At 38.2% G+C, this 14588-nt stretch overlaps 1 protein-coding gene across 2 annotated transcripts in view; it reads left to right on the forward strand.

Moving 5' to 3' along the window:
* Positions 1-13306, forward strand: part of NUCB2 (nucleobindin 2) — a 31092-nt gene extending 17786 nt beyond the window's left edge. For both annotated transcript variants that reach the window (XM_056353676.1, XM_056353677.1), the window contains exons 6-13: positions 1144-1329; positions 1981-2071; positions 3430-3488; positions 5360-5452; positions 6458-6547; positions 7125-7295; positions 7621-7702; positions 9465-13306. In XM_056353676.1, the coding sequence (XP_056209651.1) occupies positions 1144-1329; positions 1981-2071; positions 3430-3488; positions 5360-5452; positions 6458-6547; positions 7125-7295; positions 7621-7702; positions 9465-9577 (885 nt within the window). In that variant the 3' untranslated portion in view covers positions 9578-13306. The remainder of the gene's footprint in view (positions 1-1143; positions 1330-1980; positions 2072-3429; positions 3489-5359; positions 5453-6457; positions 6548-7124; positions 7296-7620; positions 7703-9464) is intronic.
* The last annotated feature ends 1282 nt before the right edge of the window (positions 13307-14588 follow it).

A 14588-nucleotide genomic window follows, 5' to 3' on the forward strand; every position in this document is an offset into this window, starting at 1 on the left:
CAGATTCAGTATCTATCATGGGTGGGGGGGTGTGTGTGTGTGAGTGCATGCTTATTAAGGGGATGCAGTTAAGCTAATCAACTGCTGGAAAAAATACGCTTCCCAGGGGGAAAAAATAGACTTTCATCTCAGATATCCTGTAGAAGCGCACTCCATGTCTGACATGAGAATTTGACAGTTTTTAAATTGTCAAAGTAAATTGAAAGACAAGGTCTATTTCAAGCTTTCTGTCATTTTTGTGGATTATTTTACCCTTGGAAAACTTAATCTCAATTTTCTGTAAAATTTTTTTTTTATAGAGATACTGTAAATTTTCTTGCCATTTCTGAGTATCACTTCTGGGAAAATTCTGGTTGGCTAAGAGAAGCATATCCTCAGCGGGGCAGTTCTTTTTTTTTATTTGGTCTTCTCATTTCTCAGCTGAGGTATTGATAGTGTGTCATGGGCATTTTAGGGGGTCTTTGCTTTGGAATTGGTTTTGAAAAGTTATGGTGAATCTGAAAACTAAAATATAATTGAGAGACTGTTTCAGGTATAAACATGTTACTTTGAAAAGCACTAGCAAAACATCATTTAATACCTTGAGCTGTCTGTAAACTCTATACAAGTGCTTGTCAGAAATTCTCCCCTCACACCCTTTGTCTCCATATAATTGGGGTTTTTAATTTAATCTGTATTAAGCTACTGCAAACTAACTTCCATTACTAATGAAGGCACTTTTTTCGTTAAACTGTAAAATAAGCTACAAATGGTCTTAGTCTGAAGCAAGCAAGGAGTTAATGGTACTATTTGAAGCTGCGCTTAATTAGTATGGGACTTACTTGAGTTAATTTATTATTAATTGGTGAGAAGGAAGGAAGGAAGACCTTGATGCCTCCTTAAAGTACTGTGTAGCTGCAAAAGTCATCTAGCAGTTGAACCCTTGCAAATCAATTTCTGTGAAAACAACAAAGTGAGGAGAGGTGTTTCTGCTTCACTGTCACATGAAAGGAAACCCCCAACTAGTCTACTTCATGTTTAAAAGGAGAATGGCAATATGGCCAGCCTTGCCCACAGATGTGAACAATACAGTGGTTGTAATGTCATTTGTGGTAATGTATTCGTGTGGCATAATCCTATGTCTACATATATCCGTATTTTTAGGCTACAAGTGACCTGGAAAACTATGATAAGACCCGCCATGAGGAGTTTAAGAAATATGAGATGATGAAAGAACATGAGAGGAGAGAGTATTTAAAAACACTGGATGAAGAAAAGAGGCAGCGAGAAGAATCCAAATTTGAGGAGATGAAGAAAAAACATGGAGATCACCCTAAAGTTCACCATCCTGTAAGGCCACAGTATATTCTTACATGATTGGGTGGTAGCTTTCCTTTCCAGAGAGAAAAAGCTAATAAAGAGAAGGGTGTATCTTGTTTGTTCTCAGCATTTGCCTCTTCTCATGGATGACGGAACAGACTGTGGGAACAATGCTGAGAGCATTAGAAAACCCACTATATATACCTCCTTTTTTTTTTCTGTACAAGTGTGCTATTTGCTGGCAGAATTATTACCTACAAAGAAGCTAAAACTTATGAGGAGGAAGCCACAGTGGTATTCAAAATCGTAGGGATGCCTTCATGGTGTGCCTGGCCTGCAAGGAACTGCATCATGGTACTGTTTACTTTAAAAAATGCAAACTAATTTAACTTCCTTCAACTGTTATTTCTAGATGAGTTTGTGTGGCCGTAACTGATTATTACAGTTGCTCCTTTCCACAGAATGTGCATTTCCTTGACATACCCTCTTTCCTTGGGCCTTTCTGCCTAATGAAGGTATTAGACCTGACCAAAAGGGCATTAAAGAAAGTTCCATTGATTCTATTTGCAACATGACTAATCAGAAAAGAAAGCCTTTCAGAGAAACTGTAATGCAAAGATAATGCAGAAAAATTACACCTAATCATGTTTTGAATAGTTTTTCTTTGTAACCAATCTATAGGGAAGCAAAGATCAACTGAAAGAGGTGTGGGAAGAAGCAGATGGACTAGATCCTAATGAATTTGACCCCAAAACTTTTTTCAAATTACACGGTAAGAGGTTTAGCTTAATTTAATGAACAAGTGAAGTGACTTTCTGTCACCTTCTGCAGAGGGCAAGTTTGTTTTATCCTAGGACAAAGTCTTAGACCTCAAGCAATTTGGATGAGTCTGAAGAGTATAGGAGAGGGAGAGTGTGTGTGAAAACCTGCTTTTCTACCATCTCTGCAGATAAGTGCCAGACACTCATTATCTTTGGAATGGTCATAGGAGTGCAAAAGCTCTTCAGAAGTTGTAAGATCCCCTTAATAAAACAAAACCCAAAATGTCCCCCAGTCCTGCCTCTGTATTTCTGAGCAGTGTGCAGCTGGAAACAATAAAAAATAGTAGCAGAGATGAGGATGCATCTCAATGGGCATTTTGCTTTAAATGTGATTATAGAAATGTGTAAACTTAGCATTCTGACATTGTTAAACGCTTCATAATAAAGTACCCTTCATTGGATCCTGCCTGGTGCTGGGCTGTGAAGGGTTGAACAGGACACAAAATTTGACTAATCCCAAAGATGATCATTTAACTGAAGTGTTCTAGCTTGAGTCTGAACTGTTATCTTGGTTTATAAAACACATGAATGTGTATTGTAGTTATTCCACCTTATTTTTTCTTTCTAGAAAGAGATCTTGAAAGGTAATTTTCTGAAAAATTTTGGTAGATTTTTTGGTGCAAATCTTACCAAAACAGAAATAGCTGAAATAACCTTTTGCTTTAGAGCATAGTATATAAAAACTTTGAAGCTATTAAATAAAAATATTGCATAACACTCATTTGAAGTAGGCGTTCTCTTTCCGTTTCAGAGGTAGTGTAACAATATTCAGAGTAGAATGTAGGATAAAAGTTAGTTATCAAGTATTCTCCTCTCAGAATTTGACATGAAAAGTCATTTTACGGTGATCTCAAGTGCTGCGTGTTTATATAGACTTTCACATAATTATTTTTCCTTTTTTTTGAGAGAGAGAGATACTATTAGTTAACAAAGTTTTTCTGCAGATTTTTGTTGCTCAGTCTATTTACAAATTTAGTTGTTGAATTGGGACAACTTGTTCTCAGCCATATTTTTTGGCAATTGCACTCTGTGCAATCCTGTTGTGACCTATTTCAGTTTGCTAATCTAAGAAGCAGGGAGATTGCTCCAGACATGTTCAACCAACCAACCAAAAATGGCAATACAGTGCAGCCAGTGCCTAATTAAAACCTAACCAGAAAAAATGACCTATGTAATCAACATCTTGTTAAATGAGGTTTTTAATCCCATGAGATAAGTATGCTGATACTTATTGAACTCAAGGAAAACTATTACATCTATTACTTTCTGTACATACTCAACTTGTATTTTCAATGCTTTTTTTTTGTAGATGTCAATAATGATGGTTTCCTGGATGAGCAAGAATTAGAAGCCCTGTTTACTAAAGAGGTAAAAAAAAATGTTTAGGAACTTAACTTGTTTCAGTAAATGGTTACAGGGATGTGTCTGTATTTTTTCCAGGTATATTTGAGGGCTTTGAACTACAAGTTAAGAGTATTCATGCCAAACTTTTTGCATCCTTAATGTTTCTACAGAAGTGTAAAAACTCATCAGCAGGGAAAATAAAGTAGTTGAAGCTTAGGACTCAAGACACCAGAGATCTAGTGTTTATGTATTTCTCTGCCACAGGCTTGTCTGAGATTTTATAGTTCATCTGCAGGACAGCTATACCTGTATAAATGGCAGCGTAGAGAGCTGCACTCGTGCTCTGGCTAGGTGCAGCCTGGTAGAAGTTCTGAAGTTGGGTAGCTGTGCTCATTCATTGCTTATTAACAAGTCATAAGACTTGCTGAGAGAAAAAGGGTCACACTCCTGTGAATTGGCTCAAAGGCAGCACACTCTGGAAGTGGCTATAGAAGTTTCACATATTTTATATCTAGCTAGTGTGGAGCACATGTAAAGTTTTTAGTCTTAAAGTTTAGTCTTAAAATTTCTTCTAGATTTAATGAGTCAGGGAGGAAATGTGCTATACAGTGTATATAGAAGTTTATAAAATCAAACTAATACAATTTTTTAAACAAACTAAATTTGAAAATGCAGATTTGTAACAACACTTTGCCATAATCTCCTCTAATACAATGAAGATATACGGCAGTCTTTTTTCACAGAATCATGGCATCATTTAGGTTGGAAAAGACCTTTAACATCATCAAGTCCAACCGTTAACCCAGGGCTGCCAAGTCCATCCCTAAACCATGTCCCTCAGCCCCGCATCTACACATTTTCTAAACACCTCCAGGGATGGTGTTTCCATCACCTACCTCCCTGAGCAGCCTGTTCCAGTGCTTGATCACCCTTTCAGTGAAAAAACTGTTCCTAACACCCGACCTAAACCTCCCTTGGCACAACTTGAGGCTGTTTCCTCTTGTTCTGTTCCTGGTTATCAGGGAGGAGACACCGACCCTCACCTGCCTGCAGCCTCCTTTGAGGTAATTGTAGAGAGCAAGAAGATCCTCCCTGAGCCTCCTCCTCTCCAGACTCAACACCCCCAGTTCCCTCAGCCGCTCCTCATGAGACTTGTGCTCCTGCCCCTTCCCCAGCTCCGTTGCCCGTCTCTGGACACGCTGCAGCACCTCTATGTCCCTCTTGTAGTGAGGGGTTTAAGAACACAGGGTTTGAGGTGCAGGCTCACTGGTGCTGAGTACAGGGGGACAATCACTTCCCTTATCCTGCTGGCCACACTGTTTTGGATACAAGATATGACAGATATTTGACACATATGTCCCACCATTTTGCAGTTTTGTAGTTTAAAAACAAATTACCTATGGCTTAGCAAGCAAAGCTAAATGACTGAAAAAGCTAAGTAGAAGCAAACAAGCATGAACTCACCAGAAAGACATTGTGCAAGAGGAGAAGTGGACCATTAAATTAAGCAGTCAATTTGTCTTGTGGTGTCTGAATGCTTACAGGATCAGCTGCATGCTCTGGTAAAACAGTTATTCCCTCCTGTTCCAGAAATCACGAGGAAACTGCCTGCTTTGAATCAAATGTAGGATCAGACTGTATGCTGAAGTCAATTTTACTGTAATGTCCACAGCACTGAATTACAACAGACCACATGAAGTAACTGAAAACTTCATTCATAGCAGTGGAAGGCTCACTTTTTGCATAAATACTATCCTAAAAGAAGAAAATTCCACACACACTCTATTGGAAAAATGGTGAATTCATGTTTTTAGCAACATCTCACACTACTATGCCAAATATGCTGTCATTTGAATGAGTTTACCAAACTAACATTTGCTAATTTTTAATTTCAGCTAGAAAAAGTTTACGATCCCAAAAATGAAGAGGATGACATGGTTGAAATGGAAGAAGAAAGGCTGAGAATGAGAGAACATGTAATGAATGAGGTGGGGACTGATGTTCAGTAGAGCTGCTGATTTCCTTCTGTGTTTAAGAAATACAATCCTCCTCATCAGAAGCATTGTCCAAGTACAGCAGAAAGGGACAACTTGTCACACATCAAGTTAGAATTCTCAAGCCCTGTCCCCATTTTTTGATGCAAATGCGTTCTGACTAGTTTTTATTTTAAAAGTTGCAGAGAAGGAATTGTGCTGTAGCCTCCATCTCTTGCAGATACTGAGATTCAATAGAAGTTTCTTTGGAATTTTGTGTCAAACAGAGAAGACTCTAAATGTGCTTTTGCGCTTAGCAAATGGGCAAGATTTAGGTGTGAGAAGAGGGAGTGGAGCAATGTCTTCTTTCATATAGCTCATGTTTGTCCCTTCAGAAGGGGGCTCAGAGCTCAAGGTATCACCTATGACAATGAATACATTTACTAGTTCTGATTAGTTTTCAGCTCAGGAGACAGAGAAAGGGGAAGAAATGCTTTGAAGCAGCATGTTTTTAACTCCTATCTTTTCTGTATTCTAATTCCTTAAGCTTGAGCAACAGAGCAAGCCTGGTGTTCTGTTAGGCATAAAAGCAAAATATTTCCTCCCTTCCCTTTAAAGGATTCTGACACAATTCATTTAGGGTTTTTTTTGATGTTTTAAAACCTCTCCATCCAACAGTGGAGATTACTCTGACTCACAGTTAGAGAATTTTTACCAGAAAGCTACAAAACATTTTACTCAGAAAAATCTTCATTCCACTATTAGGGTTTGGGCTCTGACTGCAAATAATGTTGCCAATAAATTTTGAAGTAAAATGTGAGGATTTATTTTTTATTTCCATTTTTTTTAAGCTATATAACCTTGTGACAAGTTTTCAGAAGATGTTGCAGGCACTCCCTTGAAAACGGGACAGTTTAAAAATAAAATGGTTATATTAGAAAATACCTGCACGATGAAATTAAACACTAGCTTCACCAAAACCCATCCTTTAGGTTGAATTTATTTTTTTGCTTCTAATAGGTTGATGTCAACAAGGATCGGCTAGTGACTTTGGAGGAGTTCTTGAGAGCTACAGAGAAAAAAGAATTTTTGGAGCCAGATAGCTGGGAGGTAATGAGAGTGTGTTTCAAGTGCAACGTACAGTACTGTTACCATTACTCTAAGCAGGAAGCCAAATGGCATGTCTCTGACCTTTGGTTTTTTTCAGTTCTGTCTTGGTATGTGTGTGATTAAGCGCCTTAGCTGACCATAATGTACAAAATGTAGCGGACTAATACAATGCAGGTGCAATCTTTGTGGCCCTCACAGAAACAAAAAAGACCTTGCGCCACCCTGTGGATTCCAGCGGAGCTTTTCCTAGTGCTTTCCGAACAGCAAGTGGACATTTTGTTTTTTGAATCACTTCAAAGGGAAGATAAGAGCTCAGCTGGAAGCAAGAGGAAATTTTTTTCTCCTACCTCTAAATCTGTAGTAGAATTTTGCTGAGAAAATAGCAGAGAAACATCTATTTTGCTCTTTCTTACAGTGAGTGTACTAAGCCTTTACAGTGTCGTATCTGAGTATTTTGATGAAAATTCTGAGAGTTGTTTAGTGACCTGTACAGTTTAGCTAATAATAATTCAAGTGGGAAGTTAATAAAAATATATATACATTCTGAGTATTCACATTTGTATGTATTTTCTTGCAGACACTAGATCAACAGCAGCTCTTCACTGAGGACGAGCTGAAGGAATTTGAAAGTCATATTTCTCAGCAGGAAGATGAACTTAGAAAGAAAGCAGAAGATCTTCAGAAGCAGAAGGAAGAGCTACAGAGGCAGCATGACCAGCTTCAGGCTCAGAAACAAGAGCTTCAGCAGGTACGCTTATGAGAACAGAAATTTTTTTTTTTCTTTTCTTGCATCCTTGTATGAGTCATGACAGTCCCCAGCTCTGGAGCATTCTTTACCTTGATTTCTCACGTAAGTCCCTGCTGAATTCTAAACTAATGGTACCACAGCAAAACATAATGTAGTATTCAAGATTATAGCAAACAATTCAAGCATCTCAACTCAGTAGTTACACCCATTAGCAAAGACTTTACATAATGACTGTAAAATGTGTTTTAAGTCTATTCATTTATGTCACATCAGAGAAAGTTGACAGGTTTAAGTTTTTCAACTGTTGCATTTTATTTTTCACCAGGTTGTAAAACAGATGGAACAAAAGAAACTACAGCAAGGAAATCCTCCTGCAGGACCAGCTGGAGAACTGAAATTCCAGCCCCGTATGTGTCTTTCTGTGTAGATACACAAACTTTAAAATAAGATCTCCAGTGTAAAAGTCACTAAAACTGTCTTTTCTGTTGAAACTATTAACATAATGTGGGTTTAATGACCTCTGTAGAGAGGTTCACTAAACTGTCCTTAACAAGGAAGTGTGGAACTCTTCTTAAGTATTAAGTGAAAAAGAGAGTTATAACTCAAGGCATCAGATGGGCAGAGCAGGAGGATTGTGTCATACCTGTCAGTCTAAAACCAGTGAGATCTAGGATATCTGGGATTTGTGAGCATCCAGAGAAGCGGAATAGGGACATACAAACAACCAGGTCTGTCTTATTTTCTATGGCTTCATTACCAGTTTCAGACTGCAGAACAAAGCATTTAAATGCTTTCAACAGGTCTATCCTCAGTGGCCAATTTACCAGCAGTTGAGTACAACATGATGTGACAAGTTAATTTATAGACAGTATGAATGGCTTCAACACCCTCAGAAGATAGTGTTAAAATAACCATTGCATTTGCTCATGGACGGCAACAAAACGGGCAGGTATATATTAGCACTTCTTACCCATAACACATTGTCCATGTTTCTTTTGTGCTTTGAAGGGGCTCTGCTTTCCCAAACATCCTAACTTAGCTTTTTCTCCCCCTCTAGAAATGATGGTTTTACTGGCTTCCATGTTCCTGTGCTAACTTTATCAGCAGAGCTCAAGAACTTTTTGACATTTATCTGGAAAATAAAGCTGCAGACTGTATCCAGCCTTTTGAATACTGGAAGCTCTTAACTGCTCCTGCAGGGCTGACAGTGGGGTTTCAAACCTTAAACGCTATATTCAGTGATTACAGCTTACTTTGTTGGGTACCCTGAAATCCTGTCCCTTAGCCACTCAGTTATGTAAAGAGAAATAATGAAATTTCAGTGCCAGTTTAATTTTGTTTCCATTTGCTTCAAAACTGCCTGTGGGTAATTTAATTTTATGATCCTTAGTTCTGAGAGTCTCACTTCCCTTCACCTCCAGTAAAAACATGTATAATATCAGATGCCCTGAGAGTTGGACTAATGTTAAATCTTTTGATACTGGCAATAATGTAGCAAGATACTGTTCTTAACACATACATTGTTTTATGTAAAAACTTTCTGCAAAGTCAATTAATCAGGTGTCATAAGAATTCATTATATTAACCAGAAGTAGTCACTACTCCTTCACTGAGTTAGAGGCCCAAGTAGACATTATTTCTAGTACTGGAGCTACTGAGGGTAATTTAAGGAAAAAAATCACAAAAATTAGCTGCAAGTTCTGAAATCTTCAGCAAACCATGAAAATTAGTAATTATTCAAAGGTAGGCAAAGGGAGAATGTTGTAAGAATTATTGACGCGCTGGGGAGTACAGTACAGGAGCAAGTTGTTAATCTTTTTTTTCAGGCTTCCCGTATTAGGATTAAAGATTTCATAAACACGTAATATATTTTGGAAAGAACAATCTGCAAAGAACCAATGTGTTACTTAAGTAAAAATATTTCACAGAAAACAGAAACAATTAGTAATCTAAGAGGAAACGCTGAATATTATAGTAATGCAGTCTATTGCATAATCTAAATCTGAACTCATTGTTAGTCACATACAAAATTCTTGATTCCACTTAAAAACCAAAAAATAGAAGATTTTGTTTGATTGTCCCTACACTAGAAACTTTCCTTTAGAGACTTTTCACATTTGGGGCCAATTTAATTGAGAAGTTACAAATAGTTTTATTCTTGTTTTACAGCCGGGGAACACAAAGTTGGAGATGCACCAAAACATCCTGCAGGAGGTGATCAGCCTTTACCACCAGGACATGTCCAAGAACCAGCTGCTAGAACTGATGAAGTTCACCCTTGACCACTTGTGCCTCAACTTTATAGCATCTTTATTATTTGGGATGGTGGGGGGGTGGGGGGTGGGCAGGAAATCACAGTGAAACATGAACTTTACAGTTTCTTCCCCAGAATGTGAAATCATTGGGAATGGTAAGAGATTAAGTATCAATCAGATCTGAGTCATAAATTAAATTAATTTTCTCTCCAGTGCATCAGTGAGAAACACAACAGGGGGATCAATTAGAGGCTATAATGGAGGGGGGAATTAAGGAAACTATTAATACTAAAGATGTGTGTATGGTCAGGGGACTGAGCTGTTGAACTCTTCTCTTACAAAAAGGGAGAAGATGTCTGCCATTCTGTGTTTAGGCATGAATTGGGATATTCTCAGGAGGAAGCAGGGACCTGGCCTGAATGTCAAGTTATGTCTAGTTTTATGTAGAAACTCTTTCCAGAAATGCTGAGAAGCAAAATATGGGGAAACAAAGACCATAGGTAAAGGCCTACCATTTCCAGCACTACCAAACCCTTTCTTCTTTGAGACCAAATAAAAATCAAACTTCTAATCCTTAATCACAGAAAATTTGCACTTTCTAAAATCCAAACACAGCAAATAATTATGTGGAACAGTGAATATTTTTCATGTTTACAGAAGCCTAAGAATTTCACTGTAAGCCTTCAAAAGGAATACTGTACTTCCGGTATATTGATCTGAACCGTCCTCCTTGCTGAGACTAATTCTGGGTAACAGTTGAATACTCAACTGGCTCTTGGGACAGTACTTTTGTCCCTGTTTCTTTCATCAGGTGCCAGCTGATCTCAAAATTGTGCATGCTATTAAGTAAGCTTTTTATGTTAATGGAAATATTGTGCAAAACAGAACAAGACTCATTGTCTTTTTCTGTACAGATTATCCTACCTCCTACGATAATATCAGATTTTTCAAAATGCACCACATGCTTCAGAAAGGTCTTCTCAGACATGAATCTTTGACTTGTTAAGAGTCTCACTATTAACTCTGATTAGTCTTTCAGCAGTTGGTGTAAGTTTATGAAGTGTCCTAAAACAGGGGTGCTACTTGATTGTATTATTTTGGTATCGATCCAGGATAGGTCCCTAATATTGTAAGCCAAAATTTTACAAAAGTAAGTTGCTTTTCCTGTGGGTTTTACTATAACGTTGAAAAGTTGTGTGGTTGTCCTTGCTTGTCATTCATTTCAGACTGAAGTATCCTGAAGTGTAAACCCTGTCTGGGTTATTTTGTTTGCTTGGTTTGTTGCAGTTTGTTTTAAAACATGGTGGATTGTTCTGATTGTATGATGCTGGCTTTGAACTGATACACACCTTGGCAAGCATCCTTGGCGTTTCCTTCCTGTTCTGTAGCTAACTACTCACAGTGTCATTGAAGGAGGTCATTTGGGTTTTAAGCAAAGAAACAGAAGCAAGCCTCTGTTACAGAAAGATGTTCCTTTCAGAATAAGACTTGGATATTTTAGCCAAACTCGAAAGACAGGAGGCAATTACTAACATTTTGTATTGACATTTGGGAAGTTTCTTACTTTTAAGAACTTTGATTGATAAAAGCTAGGTGTATTCCTTCCATGTTTAAAACTTCTTTCATCAGGCCTGAGCATATTCTTGTTCTCCACACAATATAAAATTCACTATGGGAACAGATTAGGTTTCCTTGTCTGTTTCACCTTGTTAGTTGTCATGTCATTAGATCACTCAAACAATTGGACTTTTTGCCTTTTCCTTTTTTTTTCCCTCTACGCAAGTGGTTAACGTTTTAATTTAGTTTCCAAAACCAGTGTCTCCACTGTTTGTCATTTGCATGCGATTCTAACATCAGTTTGATTATGTCTTTGTCAGGAGACTAAAATACTTTCCAACAACTTCATCTGTTTGCTAAGAGGCCCAGACATAGTTACAGCTACATCCAGACTAACAGAGTTTTTCACTGCACAGCCCTGTCTTTGGATTTGTAGCCTAATAATGGGTAACAGAATGAGGAGGGAAATAAAGAGGGAATTATTCAAATGTCATGGAAAAGGTGAGGGAATTTTTTTTTTACTATTCCTCCCATCCCATGTGAAAGTTTACAGAGGACAAATGATAACAGCCACAGATGTTTGTAAAGTATCAAGGACTGAAATCTTTGGCATAAAGGCATTTCTACCATGTAAATCATTCCTTTGGGCTACACCTGCCTCCTAACAAATGTCATTAGATGTAATGACATGCTTTGTAATGTAATGCTCAAGCTTCGGTTTCAGTGCAACCTCTCACATTTTGATTGTAAGATTGTGACTCTCCCTGCTGTTGGAGATGGGCATTATATCCCCCTTACGCCATTTACTTTGAAACATCCAGAGTTTTACAAAGAGCTGTTGTAACTTGGGTGCTGAACTCAGCTTCTGCTCGCCACGGTGTAATGAGTGCCAGTGGTGACTCTGAGGAAGCTGCTTGTGAGAAGCCAGAGTTTTCACTTGTTCATCATGAGTTAGCATTAGCGAAAGTTCCTCATTTAGCATTTCAGCTAGCCACTGAGGTGTGTGTGTTCAGTGTAAAACAGCACGCACCTTTCCTTCAGTTGCTATCCAATTCCTAAATGCTGTTCTTGTCAGTGTTAAATTAATTAATACGCTTGCAGTTTAGCAATATACTACAGACTTTGTCCATATTTAAAGTGGAAACAGGCAGGTTTTTAAACCTTAAATTGGTGATTGGGTTTATCTCTAACAATAATCAAGGTTTAGTCAAATTGGCAGTTATTTGCCCTAAATTATGTGGAAGTCAGAGCCTCAGTCCTCAATAATGCTCAAGTTGGCAAACTCCTACTGAACACGTCTTAAGTTTGTTGCCTAAATGTTTTTCAGGTGAAAGCCAAAATTAGAACTTCATGCTCATTCACCGAATTCAAAAATCTCATATGCATGGGTACCTGTATCACATGTCCACGAAGACAGCAAGGACTGGGTTGATGTTCTTCCAAAACATGGTCTGTCAGATCTGGTCTATTGACAGACAGTGTTCACCCGATACTGTCCATCTCCTCCTCCCCTGCAGAGGAAGGGTATCATTCTTCAGGCCCAGGCCTAGAAGAGGTCTCCATCTGAGTATAATAAAGTCACCAAACTACTTTTGTTGAGCAATTTTGAAGTGTGATTTAGGTAAGAGCTATCTCACTGTGAGGAACATCTGCCTTAGAGGTTATGCAGTGTGCTGAAGTCATGTTTGTACATGAAATATTTAGCAGATTTGTTGCTTTTTAATGTGCTTATTTTCAATGCTGGTGTCTTCTTTTAATTGGGTTCTCTCTTCCATTAAAGAGACTAAAGGTATTTAGCCACTAAAAGCATGTTTTCTGCCATAGTACTGATTTCTCAGGAGCTTTTCAAAGTTGAAAAGAAATTATTAAACTATGCTTACAGCTAGGTGAGGAAGCGAAAAGCTATAATTATAGATAAATAAGAGACTGGAATATCATGGGCACCACTGCTTTCACCTGTATTCTGCTTTGCATTTAGGAGGTGATTACAATTCCAAGACAAAGATGCAGAAATTTGGTCTTGTCCTTGGCTGGGATTTCGGTAGGAAGATGGAGGGGTAAGATTTGGTCAATGTTGTACAAATTCACATCCTTCAGTGCAATATATGTAGGAAAAAAAAAAAAAGAAAAAAAAAGCCCTGCTCTGTACTTTGTATAGATTAGTTTTTAACTGGATTAAACTGAAACTCAGCACAGTGACAGACGTCTAGCGTTTTATTCTAAGCGGGTGGGAAAAGGCAGGCTTAGATCTTGTATATATGCACGACTTTGTATTTCTGTGTAGAGGCTCTTCCTGTTTGCCCTCCACTTTTTTGCTTTCTGGGAAGATGTGAAGTTCTTTCTTAGCACCAGCTGCCTCACTGCAATAGCTATTCACTAATTAGGTACTCGAGTGCTCAATTTTTCTATAATCATAAAAATGTAAAACCAGCTAATTGAAATGCTACTGCAACAGCATTACAAACTCTTTAACAATGCCACATGCTTCCCTAAATTGTTCAAATTCAAACCAGAAATCACCAAGAAGGTGAAGCACCCACAGGTTTAGTAACAGATTTTTCTATAGGTTGCTTTCTCTGTTGCTTACAGATCTTCCCTTCAAAGCCAGCTGTCAGCCATTTCAGGGGCTCAGAATGGCTGTGGCAATGTGTTTCCTGGGGAGATCCACAGGACATCATGCCATATCCAGCCACATTAGACTTACCGATTTTGTAAAAAGGTATCTTAAGAAAAATTCGATGTATGGTGGCATTTTGCAGAGAAATGAAGCTCTGACCTATGGATTGTCCTTTGGTAATTTATGCAGAAGTAGATAGCAGGTGCCAGGAGCTGTCCCTAAGGTTGGCCCCAAAAGTACTTTCTTGTTTACATCCTCAAATGTTACTGAAATGAGCAGGTAGTTGTACCAAGGTAATGAAATGAGAGTCCCATATGAAAATACAGTAACACTCACTAGTTTAGTTACTTTTCTAAAAATGGTAGGGTTCTTTTTACATAATGGGAAATAGGGAGCTAGCTTGAGTCCTCTTTACTTACACATCCGCAGATAGCAAATACCAAAACCACCTACAGTTACCCTGATGTTTTCTAATGCCTTGAAAGCTGTGCTTGCCAGAATTACTTTGTATCCAATAGAACACCGTTTATAATTCTACTACCCAATACTATGCTAAATTCTGAGGCCAGCAAGTATGCAGGCTATTAAATACAATATCAATGAGGCAAAGGAATTTTTTTTCCAGAGATACTCAAGTTTCTATATCTGGTGTATTTTCCAGTGACAGATGCAGGGATAGAGCAGCACTACAAAGTTGATCTCCGTTCCTTGCACCTTTTCCATCAATTCAAGCAGCTGTTAGTCAGAGCGACTGCAGAGTGACTGCTGCTCCGTCCCTGTTGCAAACAATTTGTGTTTATGCAAACATGCATTTCCTTAACACACAGTAGCTCACAGCTGGTGTCTTCTAAGAAACTGCCATAG

Source organism: Falco biarmicus, chromosome 10 (assembly GCF_023638135.1).
Source record: "Falco biarmicus isolate bFalBia1 chromosome 10, bFalBia1.pri, whole genome shotgun sequence".
Taxonomy (NCBI): Eukaryota; Metazoa; Chordata; class Aves; order Falconiformes; family Falconidae; genus Falco; species Falco biarmicus.